This window comes from Dermacentor albipictus, chromosome 1 (assembly GCF_038994185.2).
Source record: "Dermacentor albipictus isolate Rhodes 1998 colony chromosome 1, USDA_Dalb.pri_finalv2, whole genome shotgun sequence".
NCBI classification, from domain to species: Eukaryota; Metazoa; Arthropoda; class Arachnida; order Ixodida; family Ixodidae; genus Dermacentor; species Dermacentor albipictus.
Genome location: NC_091821.1, coordinates 83,324,611 through 83,344,809, shown reverse-complemented (window position 1 = coordinate 83,344,809; position 20,199 = coordinate 83,324,611). Strand labels below are relative to the sequence as shown.

Sequence of the window (20,199 nt, the reverse complement as noted above, 5' to 3'; positions counted from 1 at the left end):
GTCAGCTATGTCTCACAGGAGTAATAATTTCGAAAAACATGTCGAGTGCTGTAAAAAATGTTAGATTCTAGGAATGCAACAAGGCTTCTATGAATGACCTGCTCTTGAAGCTTGCGTGGTTCGCTGGTTAGTGATATTGGCCTGTAGTTTAGGGTAGAATGAGGGTTACTCAAATTAAATAGCAAGAGCAATTTTTCCCGCCTACCAGTCATGTGAATGTTTGGAGCACTATAATGACTGAAGAGGTACATGAAAAAAAAAAGGATGAATACATCGAAGTGTTCTTCAGAAAGTTTTCAGTTAATTTTGTTGGGATCCGAACTTGAGGGCAGCTTTAGATGATTATTTGAACGATACCTCCCAAGTAGACTACAACAGGTTCCATTGGGAAGTCATTGGGTTCCACTGCGTCTTCAAATATTGAACAACATTAACAATGTTGGCAGTATAATCACGGACTTGATGATGAACTGATTATGGCCATCCCATTAAAACTTTTTTGTCACATATGCACTATTCTGCCTTGTTTTTTGTTTGTTTGTTTGTTGTTAATTCATATGGCTTGCCCTGTGGCATATGAAGGCGCCTAAATGGAAGCACATGGGCCCTGCTCATGTAAGAATTGTAGCAGTAGCGTGTACTGCTTTGTTTGTTTATTTGGAAACAAAGCAAATGTAAGCAAATTTAAGCGAATACTTGAGCTTGGTGATTCTACAATACATCACAGGCCCGCTGCGATGTAATCAGCCATAAAGCAATTAGGGACACCAACAATTAATGCAATGAAGAGTAATGTTTATTTACAAATTGCTTTCAACTTTGGCACATAAAAGCTCCAAAAAAAGTGTTTTTGTATTTGTAGAGTGCAGCTTTTCTGTTATTTAATGTCAAGAATGCATGCACATTACACTCAATAGCAAGGCTACAAAACGAAGTTTTCAAAGTTTCAGTGAGGCTCTTTTTACAAGCACTACTTGTTCTACTCAACATCTATATACTACAACAGTTATATTAGTAAGACAAATGAAGGGAATTGAGATCATGAGGCATAGGTGTCTTTCATGTAACTAATACTGTACAATACAGAAGCATTTGATACATAAAAACGTTCGAATTATCACAAATTGTTCAAGGTACTGCTCATTCAGTTGTATAAATAGCTATGTTTCTGAACACAAGGCACACAACAGGCAAACGGTGATTCTGCCTTTGTTGTGAAATAACATTTGTTAAACCTTATAAACAAATGTACACAGCATATGAACAAATACAGCCACACATTAAATCATCATATAATAACAACTTGTGCTACTTTTATCTGATTGTTATACAGTATAGTCAATACTGGGCACACATCTTGAGAATTCAATGAAAAACATAACAGCAGATATAATACTCAAGATGCCATTATTTACTTGGCATCTGTACACAACCTTAATTTTGTGGAAGGTAAAGCCACTTGCCAGATGTTGGCTAAGATATAACTTCAGTTTTTATTGTAGAACTAACAGTGCAAAAGTACAACATGCTTAAGCAAGTGGCATTTCACCAAGTTAACCCTGACAAATATCACAGACTGGACAGAAGTCCGGAAGAGAATGTCCAGGAAAAAAAAAGGGCTATGTCCGTTTTTGAAACCTTGACATGTAAAAGGCACAATCAGGGCAGTACACTGTCGGAGGAGACACAAACTTCTTGTGACACAGATTGCAAGGAACTTGAGAGCCATCATGAGGCTTGACAACAGAGTCCACATGGCAAACACTATCACATGAGTCAGATGAGTGAACAGAGCTGATGTCCTCGAACTGTGAAGGCTCATGGCACTCTCTGGAGTCCTGCTTCGCTGCATGCTGCCGATAAACCCTTTCAAGAAGTGGGTTGGGTACATAGTCATCCTCCTCTTCCTCTGCACAAGCTACTAAAACCACTTCATCGGAAAAAGTTACACACTTTTTCAGGGCAGTCTTGCGCTTCTTGCCAAGCTCCACTTCTGGTTGAGGTAGCTGCTGACCTTGAAGCACATCTGGTGGTGTTTTGGTAGGGAACTGAAAGCTGTCAGGGGACGTTGTGCGTTGTTGCTCCTTTATCATTTCGAGTCGCTGCAATGCAGTCTCATAATCAGGAGGTCTTGTTGGCCGCTTTGATGAGTCGCTGTTGGAAGATGTGCTATGCAGCATCGTTTCACTGACTACTGAGACTGCTGGAGGTCCCCTGGTAGCAGTAAATGATCTTGTCTCTGCAGGATCAGGTTTGGCATACTGGAAAGCCTTCCCATACTGCTGCTGTGCTGCTGGAGGCTTGACATGACTTGGTTTCTGTTCATAGCTGGCTGTTACATAGCTGGCACCTGCACTGCCAGATGCACCATGGCTGGATACCCCAAGGCTGGATGCCAAAAGATTGGCTTCTCCATGGCTGGGTGCCAGATGGTTGCCTGAACCATGCATCGTGCCCATGACAGGTGACGTGCTCTGGAATGATGACTGTGGAACAAATGGTCGAGTGTATGAAGCATGGTGGCGAGCAGAGCTTATGGTACAGGGTGTCGAAGGTGATAGAGCTTGGTAGGCTGGTGGAAAGCTACCACTAGAGCAAGGTGGTGTGGCAAGGTTATGTGGCAGGAAGGTCTGCCCAGCTGGAGCCATTGGTTGTGAATGGATTGCCGGATTCGCTGTTCTGTGGCATGGAACAGTGGCTGGCTGTGGGACATGTGCCGCACCAAAAGGTCGTCCCTGAGACGTGTTCTCTGAGCCTGCCTGCAGACTTGTGGAGGCATTTGTTTTTTCACTGCGCATTGCCAAAGCTGAGGTGCTCATTGTTTGTGATTCACAACTAGAATCTCTAGGCATAACCAAGTTTCCTGCTGGAGCTGAAACACTCTTGTTGGCAATCAAGGAAGGCTCCTTGGCAGCAGTCAGCTGTGACTCTTCATGCACAGTTGACACTTCTTGATCCGGTATAGCTGGACGCAGGATCTTTTCGAATTTTAATGCAAGGTCTTTGACAGACTTGGGCTTTATATCCTCCTGCTCTTCTGCACTTTCATTATACTGCTCGCCGGAACTTTGGATAGATCCATTAAAAGCTTGTGTGGCTTGGTTGTCAGCAGGATATGCCTGTGATAAAAAAAGAAGAGGTAATGCTCATGGTGAGAGAGAAACCAAGAAGTTGTCATAGATATATAACAGTACAACACTATCAAAACTCCTATTAGTGAAAGGCTAACTGACCCTGTTGGGGAAAAAAAAGTAATTCCTGCAGACTTCAACATTTTCTTTCTAATACTACTATGTAGTATGAACACTGAAATTCAGTGGAAATTTGGCTGTCCTAAAGGGACACTAAAAAGAGGGACACTACATCAGTTTAGACTGATAACAGATTCTTTCAAAACACGATTTCCTTAATTTTATGGTAGAGGTTTGTTCCTAAATAGAAAATGAAGGTCAAACTTCCGTTTCTTTAATTATGACAATTCATGGTCATTATGATGCAGTAAAAGTTCTCAAGCCTAGGCAAGTTCAGTTTTTGGCTCTTTTGTAATGCAATGTAGTACATCATTACCAATAAAAAATTAGCTAGGCCTGACCAGATGCTTGCAAAGCCCATGACATCACAACGAGCTGGTGCGAGAACTCCAAAGCGGCATTGACGCCTGACTTTCACTTTTACGTCTGTTCTGGCTTATTAAGCCTCCTCTTATGGTAAGAATGGCTCTTTCGGTAATGTAGAAGCATAATTTACTAATACAGGGGGGAGGGGGGGGGTATTCTGTAAGAGTCCACCTAGTGGACTGTCCATTTCGGCCGTTCCTGATTGGCTAGGGCCGCTCGTATACACCTCGCTCGTACAGCTGCACCCAATCAGCAGTGGCCGAAATGGACAGTCGACTAGGTGGACTCTTACAGAATAGCCCCCTAGCTCAACCTATTTTTCCTTTTAGTGCCCTTTAAATGCATTTCTCAATTCATGGGAGGTTGAGCAGCAACATGAAAGAGAACTTGATAAGATAGTGGAATACTCTTTAAAACTGATGGTAACGCTAAAAGGGATGAACACACGGTGAAAAGACGACACGACGACGAGGGCGTTCCCTCGTCATCGTGTCATCTTTTCACTGTGTGTTCATCCCTTTTAGCACTACCATCAGTTTTAAAGAACGCGTCACCAACTAGCCCAGCACCAAGTTTTATTGAAGATAATGCAATACTTTCACAAGCAAAAAAATTACTGGTTAAAGAGAATGCAGTAACAAAGTTGCAGTATCTTTGATTTTTCTGCTACAGCAGTGCATTTTCAGCACTGCATCTCACTTGATGCAAAGAATTTTGACCATGTCTCAGAGGGACGTTAACTAGGCAATGACTTCAAGAGATCGAATTTATTTATAAAATGCAGAAAAAGAAAAGATAGCTGGCAAATTCATTGTTGCTGGCATGAATTGCTACAAGCCACAAGAAACAACACGCATGTGGTTGATTGATACCATAAAATTTTCGTTGACCATGCCAAAATTAGGTACATTTGTGTTCCATTTTTACAGAAGCTTACTAAAGCCATATTTGTATCTGCGATGCTCTAAAAATACAAGGGTGCCACACAAGTCTTTCCAAGTGGCACACTTATCAATCAAATCAATCGCTTATCAAGTGGACTCGCTCAACTCATTTGGCAAAGTACATGTCAACTCTATCAAATCTGTGTGGATGAGCAGTGAGCCCAATCTCTGACTTTATCCACTTATATCGAGTGCATATAAATTAAGCTTATGCTACTTTGTGTCTTCATGCACCTCCATAACCAACTATTTGCTCTACCCCATGCTAAAACATCACTGCAAAACAAATCAATGGATGTCAAATTTCAACAGCTTTGTTTCATACCAAATCCAATCAGTTTACAGTGGAGGACCATTCTCCTGTTACATACTTTGTCCATCCTCGTTGGGTCAATGAAACGGCTAAAAAAACTTACATGCAGGGCAAAATACTAATGGCTAGCAACACGGACCACCTGTAAAATACATTGCAACAATTTCTAGAGTTTTGACTGTCATCAGTTATCATATTGTGCTTTCTTAACTGGTGTTGCACTATTTTAATGCATTACATGTTTTGACGTAGTATATTAGCAAACAATATATAAACACTTACATGTTTATGGGCAACTTGGGGAGCTGAAAGCATCAGTGGCTGTCGAAGAGCTTCCTCTTTTCCTATTAAATTTAAAGAATGAAAGAGAAATGAAACAAAAACGTCACAAATTATAAATCAAGAATTAATTTTCAATCTTTGCAGTGCAAGTATCAGGCATCTTATCATTCATAAGCATATGCTGCCACGTAAAGGTTAAATGCAATACATGTCACAGAAAATTACATAGATTCATATTGAAAGAAAACATTAAACATGCCATAACTGAAAGTTCAACTAGTTGAGAGAGAGACAAGGATAAATGAAAGGCAGGGAGGTTAACTAGGGCTGAGCCTGGCCGGCTACCCTGCACCGGGGAAAGGAGAAAGGGAAGGAAAAGATTAAGAGAAGGACAGAAAGTGTTCATACCGCCAGTCAGCAACATGAACTTCTTTGGCTGAGTAATGTACTAAGGTGCCTTGGCATGACCCAAGCAAATGTGAAATAAAATGCAACTTCCCACTATGAAGCTTCACTTAAATGATGGACAATTACATAATCATAAAAACCATTATTACCTAATTCGTTTTTTTCCGTGGCAATCCTTATCATAACCTAACACACATATTAAGTACTGATGCTAAGTATTGCACCATTTTTTAGAGTCAGAATCTATTTGAGTAACGATGCAAAAATCTGCTTACCAGAAAGTATCAAATCTTTGTCACATGAAGTCTTCACATCATCCACACGGTCCCCTTTCTTGAGCATCGCCATCTGTTTTGACTGAAGTTCACACAACCAGCTATTTCCACTTGGTGCAGCACTGGAATGCTGCTCCAGCTTCACTTGCATTGCTGACTCACCACCCTGGTTTCGAACATTGTCAGGTGATTTGGGCAGGGATTTCAAGATTTGTGTTCTCTTGTTGTGTAGCTCTTTTAAGAAACTGTTTGGTTCCAATACTGTGCCTTGGTTTGTGCTCAAGCCCTTGGAAAGGCTTAGAGCCGGACTTGGCATAAGGGGATCACTGAAACTTCCCACGTCAACTCCCATTGTTTTGTTTCCAAACATTTCGGATGGTTGCTGTCGTGTCTGTGGCCAACAAGGTGCCTGTTTAGCTGAACTGTCCTGCTGCTCAAAAGCAACATTCCTCTGGTGCAGTGTCGTAGAAGAGATTGCACTTTCAGATGGCTGCTGTCGTGGCTGTGGCCAACATGATGCCAGTTTAGCTGAATCTTCTTGCTGCTCACAAGCAGCGCTCCTCTGATGTAGTGAGGTAGAAGAGGTCACCCCATCAACTTGGGGAGGGTCAACCTTGGTTAAAAGTGGTCGCTGTGCATAGTTTCTGTTAACAAAGGCCCTGTGAGGCTGGTGGAAGCCACGGCGTTTGATTGTGGCAGAATGATCTTCCCGAGTCTCATCTTCATTAGAGGACTCTTGTTTCATGCCACGTTCATTTTTAGCATCAAAAATGACATTGTCATCAAGTGCCCTTGATTCAGTCTGTGGTGCATCTTTGCCTTCCCGCAGGTCAGGCAGACTCCTGTTTTTGCGACGCATGAAACCACCCATCAACTTTCTCCGAATCCTGTGCTGCTTCTTCATTGAAGCTGAAACATTGTTGGCATCATCAGCATCATGGTTCTTCATGCCTGTTGGGTTGGAGAGCGTTCGGTGTAAGGAAGGCTTCTTGGACTGCTCCCATTCACTAGAATAATCACTGAATTCAGGGTCTTTCATCTTTGCACCATTGGTCTCACTAAGGCTGCCCACTCCGTTTCTCATGTTAGTCTTAGGATTGAGCGTGTACTCTCCATCAGACATTATTTTAATGGCTGAATCATCCTGACTGCTGGTGTGCCACCGGTCTGCCAGAAAATCCTTGTAGACTTCCACATCATCTTTGAGACGAAGAGAAGAGTGGGAAAACAGTGCACCACTTTTCTTTTTGGAGCTCTTTTTGGGCAGAGTTGCATATATTTCTATGCTTTTCACTGGCTCTGACAGATCAATGACAGTGCATGCACTGTCTCTGCTGCCCTGGCGAGTGTGACGGCTGTGCGTGCTATCTCTGCTCCCTTGACGGCTGTGGTGAGCATCATAGCCGTTAAGCTCCTTCCCCCGGCGACGTTCTTCTGCTTCTTTCAATCGCTTGGACAGGTTGGATGAGCGCATCACACTCATGCTGTGCTTCATCTTTGCTGCAATCAGTGACTGGGCATTGCCATAAGGAGCATCCATGGCAGCTCTCGCTTTAGCTGTGGAAGAAAGATTAGAATAATCTTAGTGCAATTTTTGAATGCAGCAGCACTGTCACAAAGAAAATATCAACAGCGGATGCCTATATAGATGAGATTTCACGGAGAAAAAATATAATTGGCTTGAAAAAACATTATGAGAGCCATTAGACCGGTTCAAGTAGTGTACTTCAATAGGCAAATTACATTTTTTTATTGTTCCACTTCTTTTGCACTCACCTGCTGCTGAATCACTAAAGAAAATGGCCATCTTAAGGTCTCCTGTTTGCTCTTTTTCATATGACATCTTCAAGCAAACCTCAGCTTGCGAGCACAGCTTCTCACAGTCTTGCGATTCTTCTGCACAAAGAAGTGAAAAAATAATGGATACGCTTAAGGGAACATTCTTAAATGTGTTTGCACTGCATGCGTAGAACTATATAGTTAACTGCATATCAGAAGTGTGCGAAGACATAATACTCACCCTCTCCTTTCCCACTCGTGAAGACATCATCAAAAACAGAGTCCGAGGCTGAGTCGCTTCCTTGCAGCAGAGAGTGGTGAATGGCCCGCTCAAGCCTGTTGGAAATGTGTACAGCTTCTGGTATTTGTTGCAGGCGTGGGTCTGCCTTGGCTGGAGAACCAGGCATTCCTGCAGATGGGTAGCTGTCTGTGCTTGACAGGGAGTAAGAGTCGTAGCCTTTGTCCACAAGCATCCCAATGTTGGAATACTCGTGCTTTGAAAAGTTGTTCACTGCCCTGCCAGGGCTTCCACAAGCTCTGTGGCAAAGAAAAGAGAAACAGAGACTCGTTTGCAACATAAATGAACACTGCACTTTAAATACTCATTAAAGGGCCCCTCACCAGATCTGACCATTTTGCGCTGACAAGCGCAGAGCATACAATGCACGCTGACCATCGTATTTACAAAGAACTACCTTTATCACTATGCGCCACGGAAAGGTCTGAAATTTCCATCTGAACACCGTTTTCCCTTTCCCTCATGGCGACCGCGCTCCAAGCTGGACGGTGACGTGCTGGGGTCCCTGCACTTGCGTACTCGGGTACGCAGTGTGACGTCGCTCGTGGTGACACGACTTCAAGAATTATTCAAGGCAACATCTGTTATTTGTGTGATCTGTTGCTTAAATTGACGAATTGAAGTTTAGAGAAATAATAAAACACACAAATGGAATGTCTGCATGTTTTTTTTGTTTTACTTTGCACCAAAGCAAGAGAGATGTACTTCCACTTCGTCTGCTTGTTCCCATGGTCGTGCAGTCACGTGCGCAGGTACCGAAACTATGCCATATTATATTGTGTTCCTGTGCGTGATGATGCTCTGCAATCCGCTTGTTCTGCCTCAGTATTCGTGTAGCACAGAATTATACCACTAGTCATGTGACCTTGTGCACAGTGCGCAAAATCGTGCACTGCTCGAAACAAGACAATCAGAACAGCTCGTGTGCAATGCCATCAGCAAAAATGCGCAGCGCCGGAAAAAAAAAATCGAGAAGAAAAAAAAATGAAGACATGACGTATGCATCACACGATCCTCGAGGTCCGGTATGGGAGAACGCAGGGAAGGAATTTCGCTTGCGGAGGCTAGACGGGGCGAGTGAAAAGAGTGTCGCGCTATGCAATGGAGCTCGCCTCCTGAAATCATGGGTTCGCGGCACCGAAATATTTCTACCTCAGCTATTAATGAGCCGATTTGAAAAATGTTTGCGGCAGAACGCTCCCTAGAGGACCTGTAACACTTTTCAGCGTATAACCAAAATTTGCTATGGGGCCTGGCAAGGGGCCCTTTAAACAAACAATCAAGACTAAAATAAGCGTTAGCAGAGTACTGTCAATTGTTCTGGAGATATCCAGTCATTTACTCAAAGTGAAGCTTGTGTTCCATGCACACACATGCACAAGAAAAGAAAGAAAGAAGGTAATGCTGACACTATTATTTTGGTTAGCACACCAAACAAGAAATATTTTTCTAATTTCTGAACACAGTGATATGTTTTTGCCCAATCAATTTCAGTAAAGTTAGAGCAAGAACCTTAAGCGCATGTACATTAAATGCAGCTAATGAAAAAAATTCATGTATGACTTGAATAATAATAATGAATATTACAAGTAGCTCCAAAAATGTACTTTCCACACATATGACCTAATCGTAGACAATGATCTGCCTAACCTAACAAGGACCAACAACCCAATCAATAAATCACATTTCTTAACTGTCCACACTGCCTTTATGTTATGCACAGATCCGCCATGGTGGCATAGTGGTTTCGGCATCGCACTGCTAAGCCCGAGGTCGCAGGATCAAATCCCGGCTGCAGCAGATGCATATCAATGGGGGCGAAATGCAAAAATGCCTGTGTACCCTGTATTGGGTGCACATTATGAACTCACAGTGATCAATATTAACCTGGAGTCCCCCAGTAAGCGTGCCTCATTATCATATCTTCGTTTTGGCACGTAAAACCAGAGAATTTTATGTTATGCACACTTGTTAAATAAAAGTAAAGAATGGCAACATTTTCCAATGCTTTCTACACTGGTATAACCCCTACACAAACTAGTTATCGGTCTGTATAAAAGAGGGTAATTTTTTTTTTTTTATTGCATTGCACTTTCGTTGACCTCTGTAATTATAGAAAACTTACTTAGCAAAATATATGAGAATATTTTACTGCACAAGGAAAGTGAGAAAAGTATTTGTACACTAAGAAAACTCCTCAGAAAAAATACAGCCTCGCTGCTTCTACCTTTCCTAAATTTAATTTGGATGGCAGCCAAGCAAACAAGTAGATTTCTTCTTAACAAGCACTATCTTTATTCAATTTATTTGCAGTGCCACAGCTTTCATCATTACTCACCTCCTTACACCTGAAGCACAGTAGTAAGGCCCATCCAGAGAAGTGCTGCTAGCTGAGCTGGCACTGTTTCTATCTCCACTCCAGTTTCCAGAATCTCTCCTACGGCATGTGCCATCAACGCAGTCAGATGCCTTCTCCCTCATATGCAGCGAGTTTTCAAATGATTCAAGACTGCTGCTGCTATTGCGGCTGCCAGGTACAACTGATGTGCTTGCCCCAAGGAGGGCTCGTTGCCTCTGCAAGTGTTGAAGGCTCAGCACGCTCTCCACTGCCTGCCTGCTGATATATGTGCTGTTGATGTCTGCATCCAAAGTGCTATCCCTTCCTGCCTGTTTGGCCATATGGCGCACACCCTCCATTGTGTGCTGAGCTTCTAGGTCTGACCCACTGCCATGTGGCTCATAGGGGCGTTCTGACATGATGGACGTGTCCGAGTAAGTCCTTGCCCTTGGTTTTGCACAGTGAGCAAAGGCCATGTCCAAGATGGGCAAAGGCTCCTGCATTGCTGAGCGGCCTCCCATGCTGATGCCTTTTTTGCTGTTCAGATAGTTGCCGCGGCTCCATGGCACGTCACCGGAAATATGCATTCCTGCAGGCAGGTGTTCGCTCTTTTTTCCATTTTGCTGTCCATACCTGTGCTTTTCGCTTGTTGATCGCTTCACGTCCATCTGTTTTTCTGTGGATGCAAAGAAATTTGAGATAACTTTTTTAATCACGTACATGAGGAACTGAACCTGTCTTGTAATAACTTCAAGGCAAAACAATTATGAAATATGCTTTATATAATGATTATGCCCTGATCATACTGATGTATATTTTTATTAAAAACAGAGATGATTTTATGAAAAACAATGTCTGCTATATTGAATTTCCCAGATGCTCCAATAATCTTCAGCATTTCCCTATCATCACCTGTATTTCCACACTTCCAATGTTTATTTACTGCATTAAGCAGGTTCTCTCATCCTTTGCCTTGAGATGCACAATCTACACTCACAGTCTGAAAGTTGGAACCTGAGGCAACGTTCCCTATTCTTAAGCAAAAATCAGTGTACAGGCATGTGAACATATAGGCATATAGCCTGAAAGTAAGTAGAGCTTTGAAGAATGCTTGCAAATATTTTTTTTTAAATGTGTGCTATATAAACACTGCAATCAGCATGCAGACCTCCAAATTTGGTAGGGACTTATAAACAGCCTAGATTGAATGATGTCAGAAATGACACTCTGCGTGAAAATGTTAGCTCATTCTTACTAGGATAATCTTTCACATATATTTTTCTGCACAATCACCTCCTGCATATATCCAGTATGTTGCATTAACTGGCTGACTGAACAGTCTGCGGTCAAGCCATGTACAAGAAATGTCCTTGACTACAAAACAGATATAGTCTAGAAGCGCATGCTTGTTTATAATTTGTTACGTTATGACATGATGGCATGTAGGCATGATGGTGACAACTGCTGGCATATAGCACCACATGAGGACAGCAATGTTCTATGGAGGGAATCTTCTTTTTTCCAGAAATATTTCTATCCAAATTTGAAGAAAAGCAAAAATGCAATCTTTCGTGAAATGGCTGGGCATTTTAGGAATTGTGGGGAGGATGAAATAAATCGCTTAGTGATGCTACAAGAAAAACAGTTTAATTTATGCTGACTTATACTTTAAATTAAAGTGGATCTTTGTGGCTTGTACATGAGTCCATGTACAACAAGTCGACTGGTCTCACAACTTTCCAAACAGCAGCAAGGTGCTCTGCTGGCATATGGCAACACCAGTCCAATGATGTTGATGAACTGTGTCTACCAATAACTGTGCACAAACACGACAGTGGTTGGTTGCTCTCACAATTAATTGAAACATGCCACAAGACTTGTTATTAAGCTAGTTTACATTTACTAAAAAAATATTTACTGCTACAGAATTGAGTACACACCAAGGAACATAAATGACAACATGGGCACCAAATTCCTTATTTTATCAAATGAACAACAATATGTGTGCACACTAATGGTCCTGAGCTATACACAAAATATGTTTTTAAACCTATTTCTTGATTGCAGACATGAACAGCAGGGCCTGCATAAGCACAGGCTATCAAAAGGTACCCGAGAAAATAAACAAGCTGCAAAAAATAAGTAAAAAATTGTGCATGTCTCTTTTCAACATCTGCAGGGAAAAATTTCCCAAAATTGTTAATCTTTAATTCCTGAGAAAGCAAATCTTTTGGCAGACTATGGAACATGCATGAATGGCACATAAAACAAATATTTAAACTAAAGGTAGTGAAGAAGAACAGATTATGTTCAATTGAAGTGTGTTGGTATCCACTGGCTCAAGTATTTATGCTTATTGAGCTGTCATCATATCCTGCTCATTTACAAAGCGATAAAAAAAGAAATTGACACAGGAAGAAAAAGTAAGGTACATGTCATGTGACATGCACGATTCGAGGTTAATGTGTCAATAAACACACTGTTCTGCACAAATGTTTTTTTTTCTAAAGTTGGGTGATGCTCCAACTGACCTGGAGCTTTGAATTTTAACGTCACTATATGTGGTTAAAACAGTACTAGTGGCAAGGTCCGAGCAAACCTATTTTTGCAAGTGATAGGCTGCTCACATGGCTCTATATTTTTTTCCCCCTCCTTGTCCTACACACTGAGCACTACTATCAAGTGCCTGGGAAATGAAAGAAAGCAAACCCTAAATTTTGGAAGTTATAAATTCTTTGCAAGTTATTAGCCCTGTATTTTTCCAAACCTTTGCTTGAGCAGCTACTATTCTAGTTTTGCCTAGAAGATATTTATAAACCAAATATGAACAAATGAAAAGAATTTGGAGCTTACTTTTGTGTTCAGATATGTAATGTATCACAGAAGTTGGTGCAGTGGCTGTAGACACAGGAGTTCCATTAGGGTTGGCATAAAGCAGGAGTAGGGGCTGAAAGTGCCCTCTGTGACATTTGTCCACCACCTGCTGCCAGTGGGGGCCAATCTGAAAGAAATCAGATACCTATAAGCTCAAAGCTGCTCAGCATGCAAGCAAAATATGGTCTAACCTAAAATTTTGTCCAGATACTTGAAATGCAAATGAATGGGAGAGTGTGGATTCATTATTCAAAAGATTAGAACATTCTTCACATCAAACAGTCATTATTAGCAAATTTAAATATTCTTCTCATAGTTTTCAAGTACTTCACATCATCAAGTACACATGAAATTGAAGCAAACATGCGATAACTTTCATCCCAGCCCTAGAGGACATAAAGCACAAGAAGTTACGCAGTAGAACTCACTGTGTCTTGCAGGGAGGAGGCAGACAGCTAAACCGCAATCATTCGCACTCACATTTAGCTCAGAAATGACATTCGGCAGTGGATAATGTTTGGTGTTATTTATGAATGCTGCTGCTGTGTGTTCCCTCCAGACTAAATTTAAGTGCAATTTGTTGCAACATTATTTGATTTAACAGTGGAACTATCTGCCATAAACAATCCAACTAGAGAAAATAAATCCCCTTTTTTCAGTCTGTCATCACCATAGAAAATGTGCATTTCCGATTTAGTCTTGACAGTGTACACAGATGATGAACAAGACTGCCTTTTTCAGATAACTTTCTAAATACTGTGTGAAAAAAAACTGCTCACATTTATTCCTAGTGCTCTATTTGTGCTTTTGATAAACCATGCTGTGTGCGCAGTTCAGTGATATTAACTTGCTAACATTGTGAATACTAGGAGGTGAACACTGCTTTACATTCATTGTGAAGAAGGCTGTTCATTATTCAAAAATTATTTGAGAAGTACTTCATATTTGGTTTGATTTGCTTCCAGCACTATTATAGTCGTATTCAATTTAGTCTGCAACTTTGCTATTTGTACACCCCTAAAAGTGAATCTCAGGGTGTATGCAGAGGAGATACAGCAGTAAACTTTACAGCTTCATAAGAAGTAAGGCAGAACCCTGTCCACGAGAAAGTGCAATGCAAACAGTGTCAATGCTTAAAGTACTCTGTTCCTTTATCTGGCTGGCTCGGCTTGTTTCTTCCTTCCTACGTTGTGCTGTACCAGTTTTAGAAAGCTCAATGTCACTTCCTTCTCGTACATTATTACTATATCTGAATACAGTGGTGCAAGTGCAGATGCAAACTACATCGTCACAAAACACACAGCCTGAAAAAAATTGCCTTTGATGCCTGTGGAACAAGTTGCACGGCAAGGTAACCATGAGTGGCCCCCTTATGATGAGTGGTGCAACATAAAGCCACACACACTTGACAACAAGAAGCATGCCGTATAATTTCAGTTAACTTGCTTTGCCCTTATTTGCCTTCTCTTCAGGACTACTTAGAACAGAAAGGAACAGAATAAAATAATAACCGAGACAAGATTCATAACCTACTTTCATTATACAACAGGTTGCTGTTTGCCAGTGATGGATGTAAATATGGCAAATGAGTTCTGTGGAAATCTGCAAGGTGGAGGACGTGTTGTGAAAAGAAAAAGTTTTCATCCAGCTGAGAGTAGCACGAAGCTAGCCTCTCAGCTTGAATGGCAGATCAACCACCTCAGAAAGGCGTCAGTTCTGGGTTCGATCCCCAGACCAGGATGAATTTTTTCTTCAACTGTGAGGCTATCTTTATGAGACCTGTATAGGTTTTCTTTGCAGCTTCAGGCTCCTCTTGGGAAGATGTCAATTCTTTCATTTCACCGAAATATAGCTCATCACTTAAAACTTTTGCTCCTGATGCTTCTGTTGATATGTTACACCATTCCCAAAAAAGAAGTTAGACTTACTAAAGATTCATAATGACGATAATCCATCAGTCACAAATGACAAAACTAGTTGGAATGATGCCAAATGGCATGAGAAAGCATAGGTGGGGGGCAGAAGTGCAGTTCCGAGTCACTCAATTTCAGTATCATTATCCCTACAAGCGATACAGCCAGACAGCGCAGTGTCAAGCAAATTACCAGTGCCCAGCCCAATTCCCCTATTTCCATTCTATTATATATTTGTATTCCATTCTATATATCAAGGATGGGGGTGCTGGGCCAGGGAAGCTAAGAAACCACCACAAGAAACAGGTGGGAAGGCAGGTAGGTGAATGGCCTCAGAAGTGCACACAGAAACAGAAATATAGGAATGTTAGGGGCCGCTATGCCATTAAACAGCCCAGTGAATGTTGAAGAGTGCGACAGTGACTAATGGAAAACAATTTTAAGAAGGAGAATGAAGTGATGCATATGAGGAGGGGGAGGGGGATGCACATAAAAGGCATCAAGAATGAAGTTGGAAGATAATTAATGACGTAGGGAGAATGTCTCGTCACTGTTGAATCGCTCAACACCAGACGGCTGTGGCCAATCGCCTAGCTGAGGCTCACCTACCTCGTTGTAACATGTGCTGCTGCTTGCTGTGGAGAGCCCATCCTAACTAAATGCCTTGGAAATCTTCAAAATAGACGGTTGTCAGGAGACATGACACTTTCAAATCTCTTGGAGCTACTGGCCCTTATTTTACTGCAAACTACAGATGACGTAATTTTCAGAAAGGTTTCTAAACAGGAAGCAGCCCTGCTTCGGACTGTCTGGCTCATCAATTCCTGAGCGTGATCAAATAACAATATGCCTCGCGTGATTACTACAATACCATGATCGCAAGTTACTTCCAAACATCTCTTCAAACAACTCGGACAGTAGGTCACTGAAAGTGAGTGAAACTTGCATTGTATGATACTATCAAAGTTCTAGCGCAAACCTTCAATCCCGTATTTTTAAATGTGGATTAATATAAGTATGGCCACAATGCCGAAAGTGCGATTGAGTGATAGGTGACTTGCAAAATAGTGTCCGCCCTCTTCTGTACATAGCCACATTAGAAGATCTGGCTGGAAAACAACGGTTTTTATCTCCGCTGTTACCTGGGGTGCAACCAGTCTGGCTTTCCAACAAGACACATGATAGTGCATTCTCTTGGTTTTGTATGGCCCAGTCTTTAGCTCTGTTCATTTTCCCAAGTCATGTACCCGGGAGGTCATGGACATACATTAAATAAGTGCATCAATTCGTGAATATTTTAGGTCTTTGTTAATATTATCATTTTTAAAAATAGCATAAGCATGATAGCATAATTTGATGCAAAGTGGCTGCATGCATTAGCAATGAAACACTTTTCTCAGAAGTTAAGTGCTATTTTGGCAATGCAAAAACGTGCATCCTTGTTATTAAAGCATTCTTGTCTAGGGAATGCTAGGAGTTTGTCTCTGCGTGGTGTACAACCTCCACACACACACGTGTGTGTGTGTGTGTGTGTGTGTGTGTGTGTGTGTGTGTGTGTGTGTGTGTGTGTGTGTGTGTGAGTGTGTGTGTGTGTGTGTGTGTGTGTGTGTGTGTGTGTGTGTGTGTGTGTGTGTGTGTGTGTGTGTGTGTGTGTGTGTGTGTGTGTGTGTGTGTGTGTGTGTGTGTGTGATCAGAGAGAGCGAGAATGAAGGAGGGGGAGGAGTGGTAGCTGTCGGTGGAAAATCCCCCTCCTGGAAATAAATTTCTGGCTACGCCACTGGTGTATGAAACAAAACTGCATATACAGTATGGCCCTATACACTTGCCTCTCTCACGGTGGCATCATCAAAGTATATCCATACACACAGCTTTGTGTGGAAGAAGAATGTAGAGTAATGTTTGCCATAGTAGGTCACTATGCCCACAAGGTGGTGAGTCACTGTACTGGCCCACCTGGTGTCCACAACTTTATGAAACATCTGAAATAGAAATGAAAAGGGTAGCTCTATCAATGCAACTAGGGAGAAAATCTGACTACTACCCGTTAATCATAATCACACTTCAGAAGTACTCTGCTTTACCACCTAGAAACCCAAACCCATACACATTTCAACAAAAGCTTTTGTACATGGAACTAACCTATATCTAAAGAAGTAAATGACTAAATGTGTAAAGTAAAAGCATGATTCATGCAGCTATAAAAATATATATATATTTAACTACAAGTAAAAACGTTCATGGGTCTTGAACATGATGCTGCATGTTGTAGCAGTTTTCAACAAAACAACTTTGTAAAAGGATTGCTGATTACCATTTTTATTACACAAAGTACTGTTATTGCACTGTACCGTTGCCTTCCAGGTGATACAGCAGCTCTAAACCCTTTTGTGATCAGAACGTTAACAACTCCACCTGCTTGGATGCTGGCACAGCTATATCCTGAAGCACCAACTCCAATGTGGCTGGTGCTTCAGCCACTTTGGAGTTTTCAGACTCCTTTACAGGCCTTACAAACTTGTAAAGGAGTCTGAAATAAGCTGCACTATAGACAGGCAGTTAGTAAAGAAATTCAAATTTCCTATTTCCATTTACTGTTGAGAATACTAAAATCAATAGCTGACACAGTGAAATCCAAAATCTTTGAAACTTTCTCCCTTCATATATTTACTAAACATCATCTAATGGCGATACATATGTTTCCTACAAGTTCCTACAACTCATTTAATTAAAATTCATTTCAGGGAATACCGACATTGTATGTTGCCACAGTGGGTCAAAATGTCTCTCACTCATCTCCTAGAACTAAGTTAACATGCAGGGCAGGCAACAATTTTGCTCACATTATATGATAGTTTTCATAATGTATTACGAATTGATTAAAAAGAAGAAACTCTGCATAATGATAGGCAGTTGCAGCACCATATGCAGACACACGAGAACAAATGCCATGCCACACATTACCTCATCCATATTTACAGTCATCCCAATGCTGTCGAGGACATCTACAATGTGGTCTACACTTGGTCTCTCAGAATCCCAAACCAGACCAAGACTCACTGTAACAGAGGAGGGAAGGCGTGTGTCAATTACAAAGGTTTTGGTACAGTTTATCATTAAGATAATGGTACAATTTATGGCAGTGAAAACAAATGCCTAGCTGCAATATGTGGTTCTTACCTATGTCCGGTCTGTTCATAAGAGTCTTGCATATCTGGATTTTGGCACCACATGAGCTCTGTAGTAAAAAAAAAGAAAGTACAAGAAGTGAGTGGAACATGTGCCCCGCATGTAAGCATTTCTACACATGGTACATTTTCACACGTGATGACTGTGACAGCAAGGACACTAAAGGACATGTTTCTTACTGGGCAGTCTCTGATATCGCCCATTCCTCCTGCTCTTCGCAGCAGCTCGCCAAAGGACACTGGCTTTTGCTCCTTGCTATGTACAAGTGATGCCTGCAAGCTGAAACAGTAGGTGCAACAAAAATTTGAGCAACAAAATTTGGAATGCCTGTACAGACAGAAAATGTATTTGCAAATTCTCTATTAAAGCCCTACCATAAAGCAGAGGCAGATACGTAGTGAACCATCTGCGTAAATGGCAAAGGCTCTGATGATGCTCCACAAACATGACATACAGTCTGAAATGAAAACCAAAAGTACACATACAGTGTTGACTTCATAGAACAAATATGCACCACTAAAAAAAAGAGATTGCAGTGTACTTACCTGCTCAACAAGTGTCATAGCAAACTTCTGGTGAGGAATGCAGTGGGCAACATTACACATATCTTCAACCTCCTGACTGGCAATGTGGAAATGGATCCGTTGAAGAATATTCTCCTAGAAAATGGAAGCCCCATATTCATTATGAGACCCTGTAACATGCAACTGCTCAGCTGTGCATGAACTATGAGTAAGATTCAGAATTTTCAGTTTTTGTTTTATGAAAATTCTACATGTTTTTGTCAGTATTTATTCAAAGGTAGAAATTTCTCCTTCAGTGACTATGTTCATGTAAAAGCTTGATGGCTTTTTTTCATACTTTTGCAACATAGGAATGTGCCTTTCTTTCTTTTTTGGTGTGATTATTTGCGTTAAAGCTTACTTTTTTTCCCCAACATTTACTGCAATATTTCCAGTCCGGGTAACATGTTAATGGCCCCATTTGTATTCCTATATCAATGCAGACCCGCTGTGGTTGCTTAGTGGCTATGGTGTTGGGCTGCTAAGCACGAGGTCGCAAGATCAAATCCAGGCCACAGCGGTCACATTTTGATAGGGGCGAAATGCGAAAACACCCGTGTACTTAGATTTAGGTGCAGGTTAAAGAACCCCAGGTGGTCCAAATTTCCGGATTTCCTGGGGAATCTCATCAGAGTGGCTTCACAGGTGGTGAATGTCATGAACAGATGGAAATAATCCCGTTCAGCCTATTTTCTAGCTCAAGTGAACGTCAATAAGATGTGAAGTTGGGCTGATTGGTACAGCCTTCAGACAAACAAAATGAACAGCACAATGACAAAATGTAGCATTGCTGGTCAGTGCATTGACCATCAACTATATGCCTCATTTCCAAAAGTGCAATGCAAAGGCACATAGAAAACATAGAGTAAAAAAATCATGCAGATCCCACACACTGCAAGAATCAGTGTAAGCAAAGCTTTCTGTAGTATATGCATTAATTAATGATAATTGGCAGTGGTGTTAATGGCGAATCTTTGAGTTATTGATTGCTTGGTGCAATACAAGAGACGTGAGGTGATATTACTCTTGCGTGCACCACTTGTGTTTGTCCACATAGTAAAAAAAACACAGCAAGATGTGTTTTGCTTGATTCGTTGTTGTGGGCCAGTGTTCATACTGCAAGAAGGTTAGCAATGCCATTGCCTTACACAGCACGTTATCGTGGCAGAAGTGGGCAACTTTACTTATAGTATGGCACTGTATATAGCAAAACCACAATCTGATCATCAGGCATGCTGTAGTGAGGGACTCTGGATTAAATTTGAGCACCTGGGGTACTGTAGTGTACACCTAAATCTAAGTATGTGAGCATTATTGCATGTGGCCCCCGTCGAAACGCGGCCACCGCAGTTGAGATCAAGCTCTCTACCTTGAGCAACGCCATCGCCGCTAAAATAGCGCATCAGGTA

General features: G+C 41.5%; 1 protein-coding gene across 3 annotated transcripts in view; it reads right to left on the bottom strand.

The window, feature by feature from the left end:
• Nucleotides 1-778: 778 nt before the first annotated feature.
• Nucleotides 779-20,199, bottom strand: part of ec (ubiquitin specific peptidase echinus) — a 77,574-nt gene continuing 58,153 nt past the window's right edge. For all 3 annotated transcript variants that reach the window (XM_065439160.1, XM_065439162.1, XM_065439163.1), the window contains exons 5-17: nucleotides 18,773-18,886; nucleotides 18,602-18,684; nucleotides 18,407-18,506; nucleotides 18,219-18,276; nucleotides 18,003-18,097; nucleotides 16,868-17,020; nucleotides 13,108-13,255; nucleotides 10,255-10,930; nucleotides 7,860-8,155; nucleotides 7,616-7,735; nucleotides 5,840-7,396; nucleotides 5,157-5,218; nucleotides 779-3,119 (exon numbers count right to left, since the gene is read on the bottom strand). In XM_065439160.1, coding sequence (XP_065295232.1) covers nucleotides 1,620-3,119; nucleotides 5,157-5,218; nucleotides 5,840-7,396; nucleotides 7,616-7,735; nucleotides 7,860-8,155; nucleotides 10,255-10,930; nucleotides 13,108-13,255; nucleotides 16,868-17,020; nucleotides 18,003-18,097; nucleotides 18,219-18,276; nucleotides 18,407-18,506; nucleotides 18,602-18,684; nucleotides 18,773-18,886 — 4,962 coding nt within the window. In that variant the 3' untranslated portion in view covers nucleotides 779-1,619. The remainder of the gene's footprint in view (nucleotides 3,120-5,156; nucleotides 5,219-5,839; nucleotides 7,397-7,615; nucleotides 7,736-7,859; nucleotides 8,156-10,254; nucleotides 10,931-13,107; nucleotides 13,256-16,867; nucleotides 17,021-18,002; nucleotides 18,098-18,218; nucleotides 18,277-18,406; nucleotides 18,507-18,601; nucleotides 18,685-18,772; nucleotides 18,887-20,199) is intronic.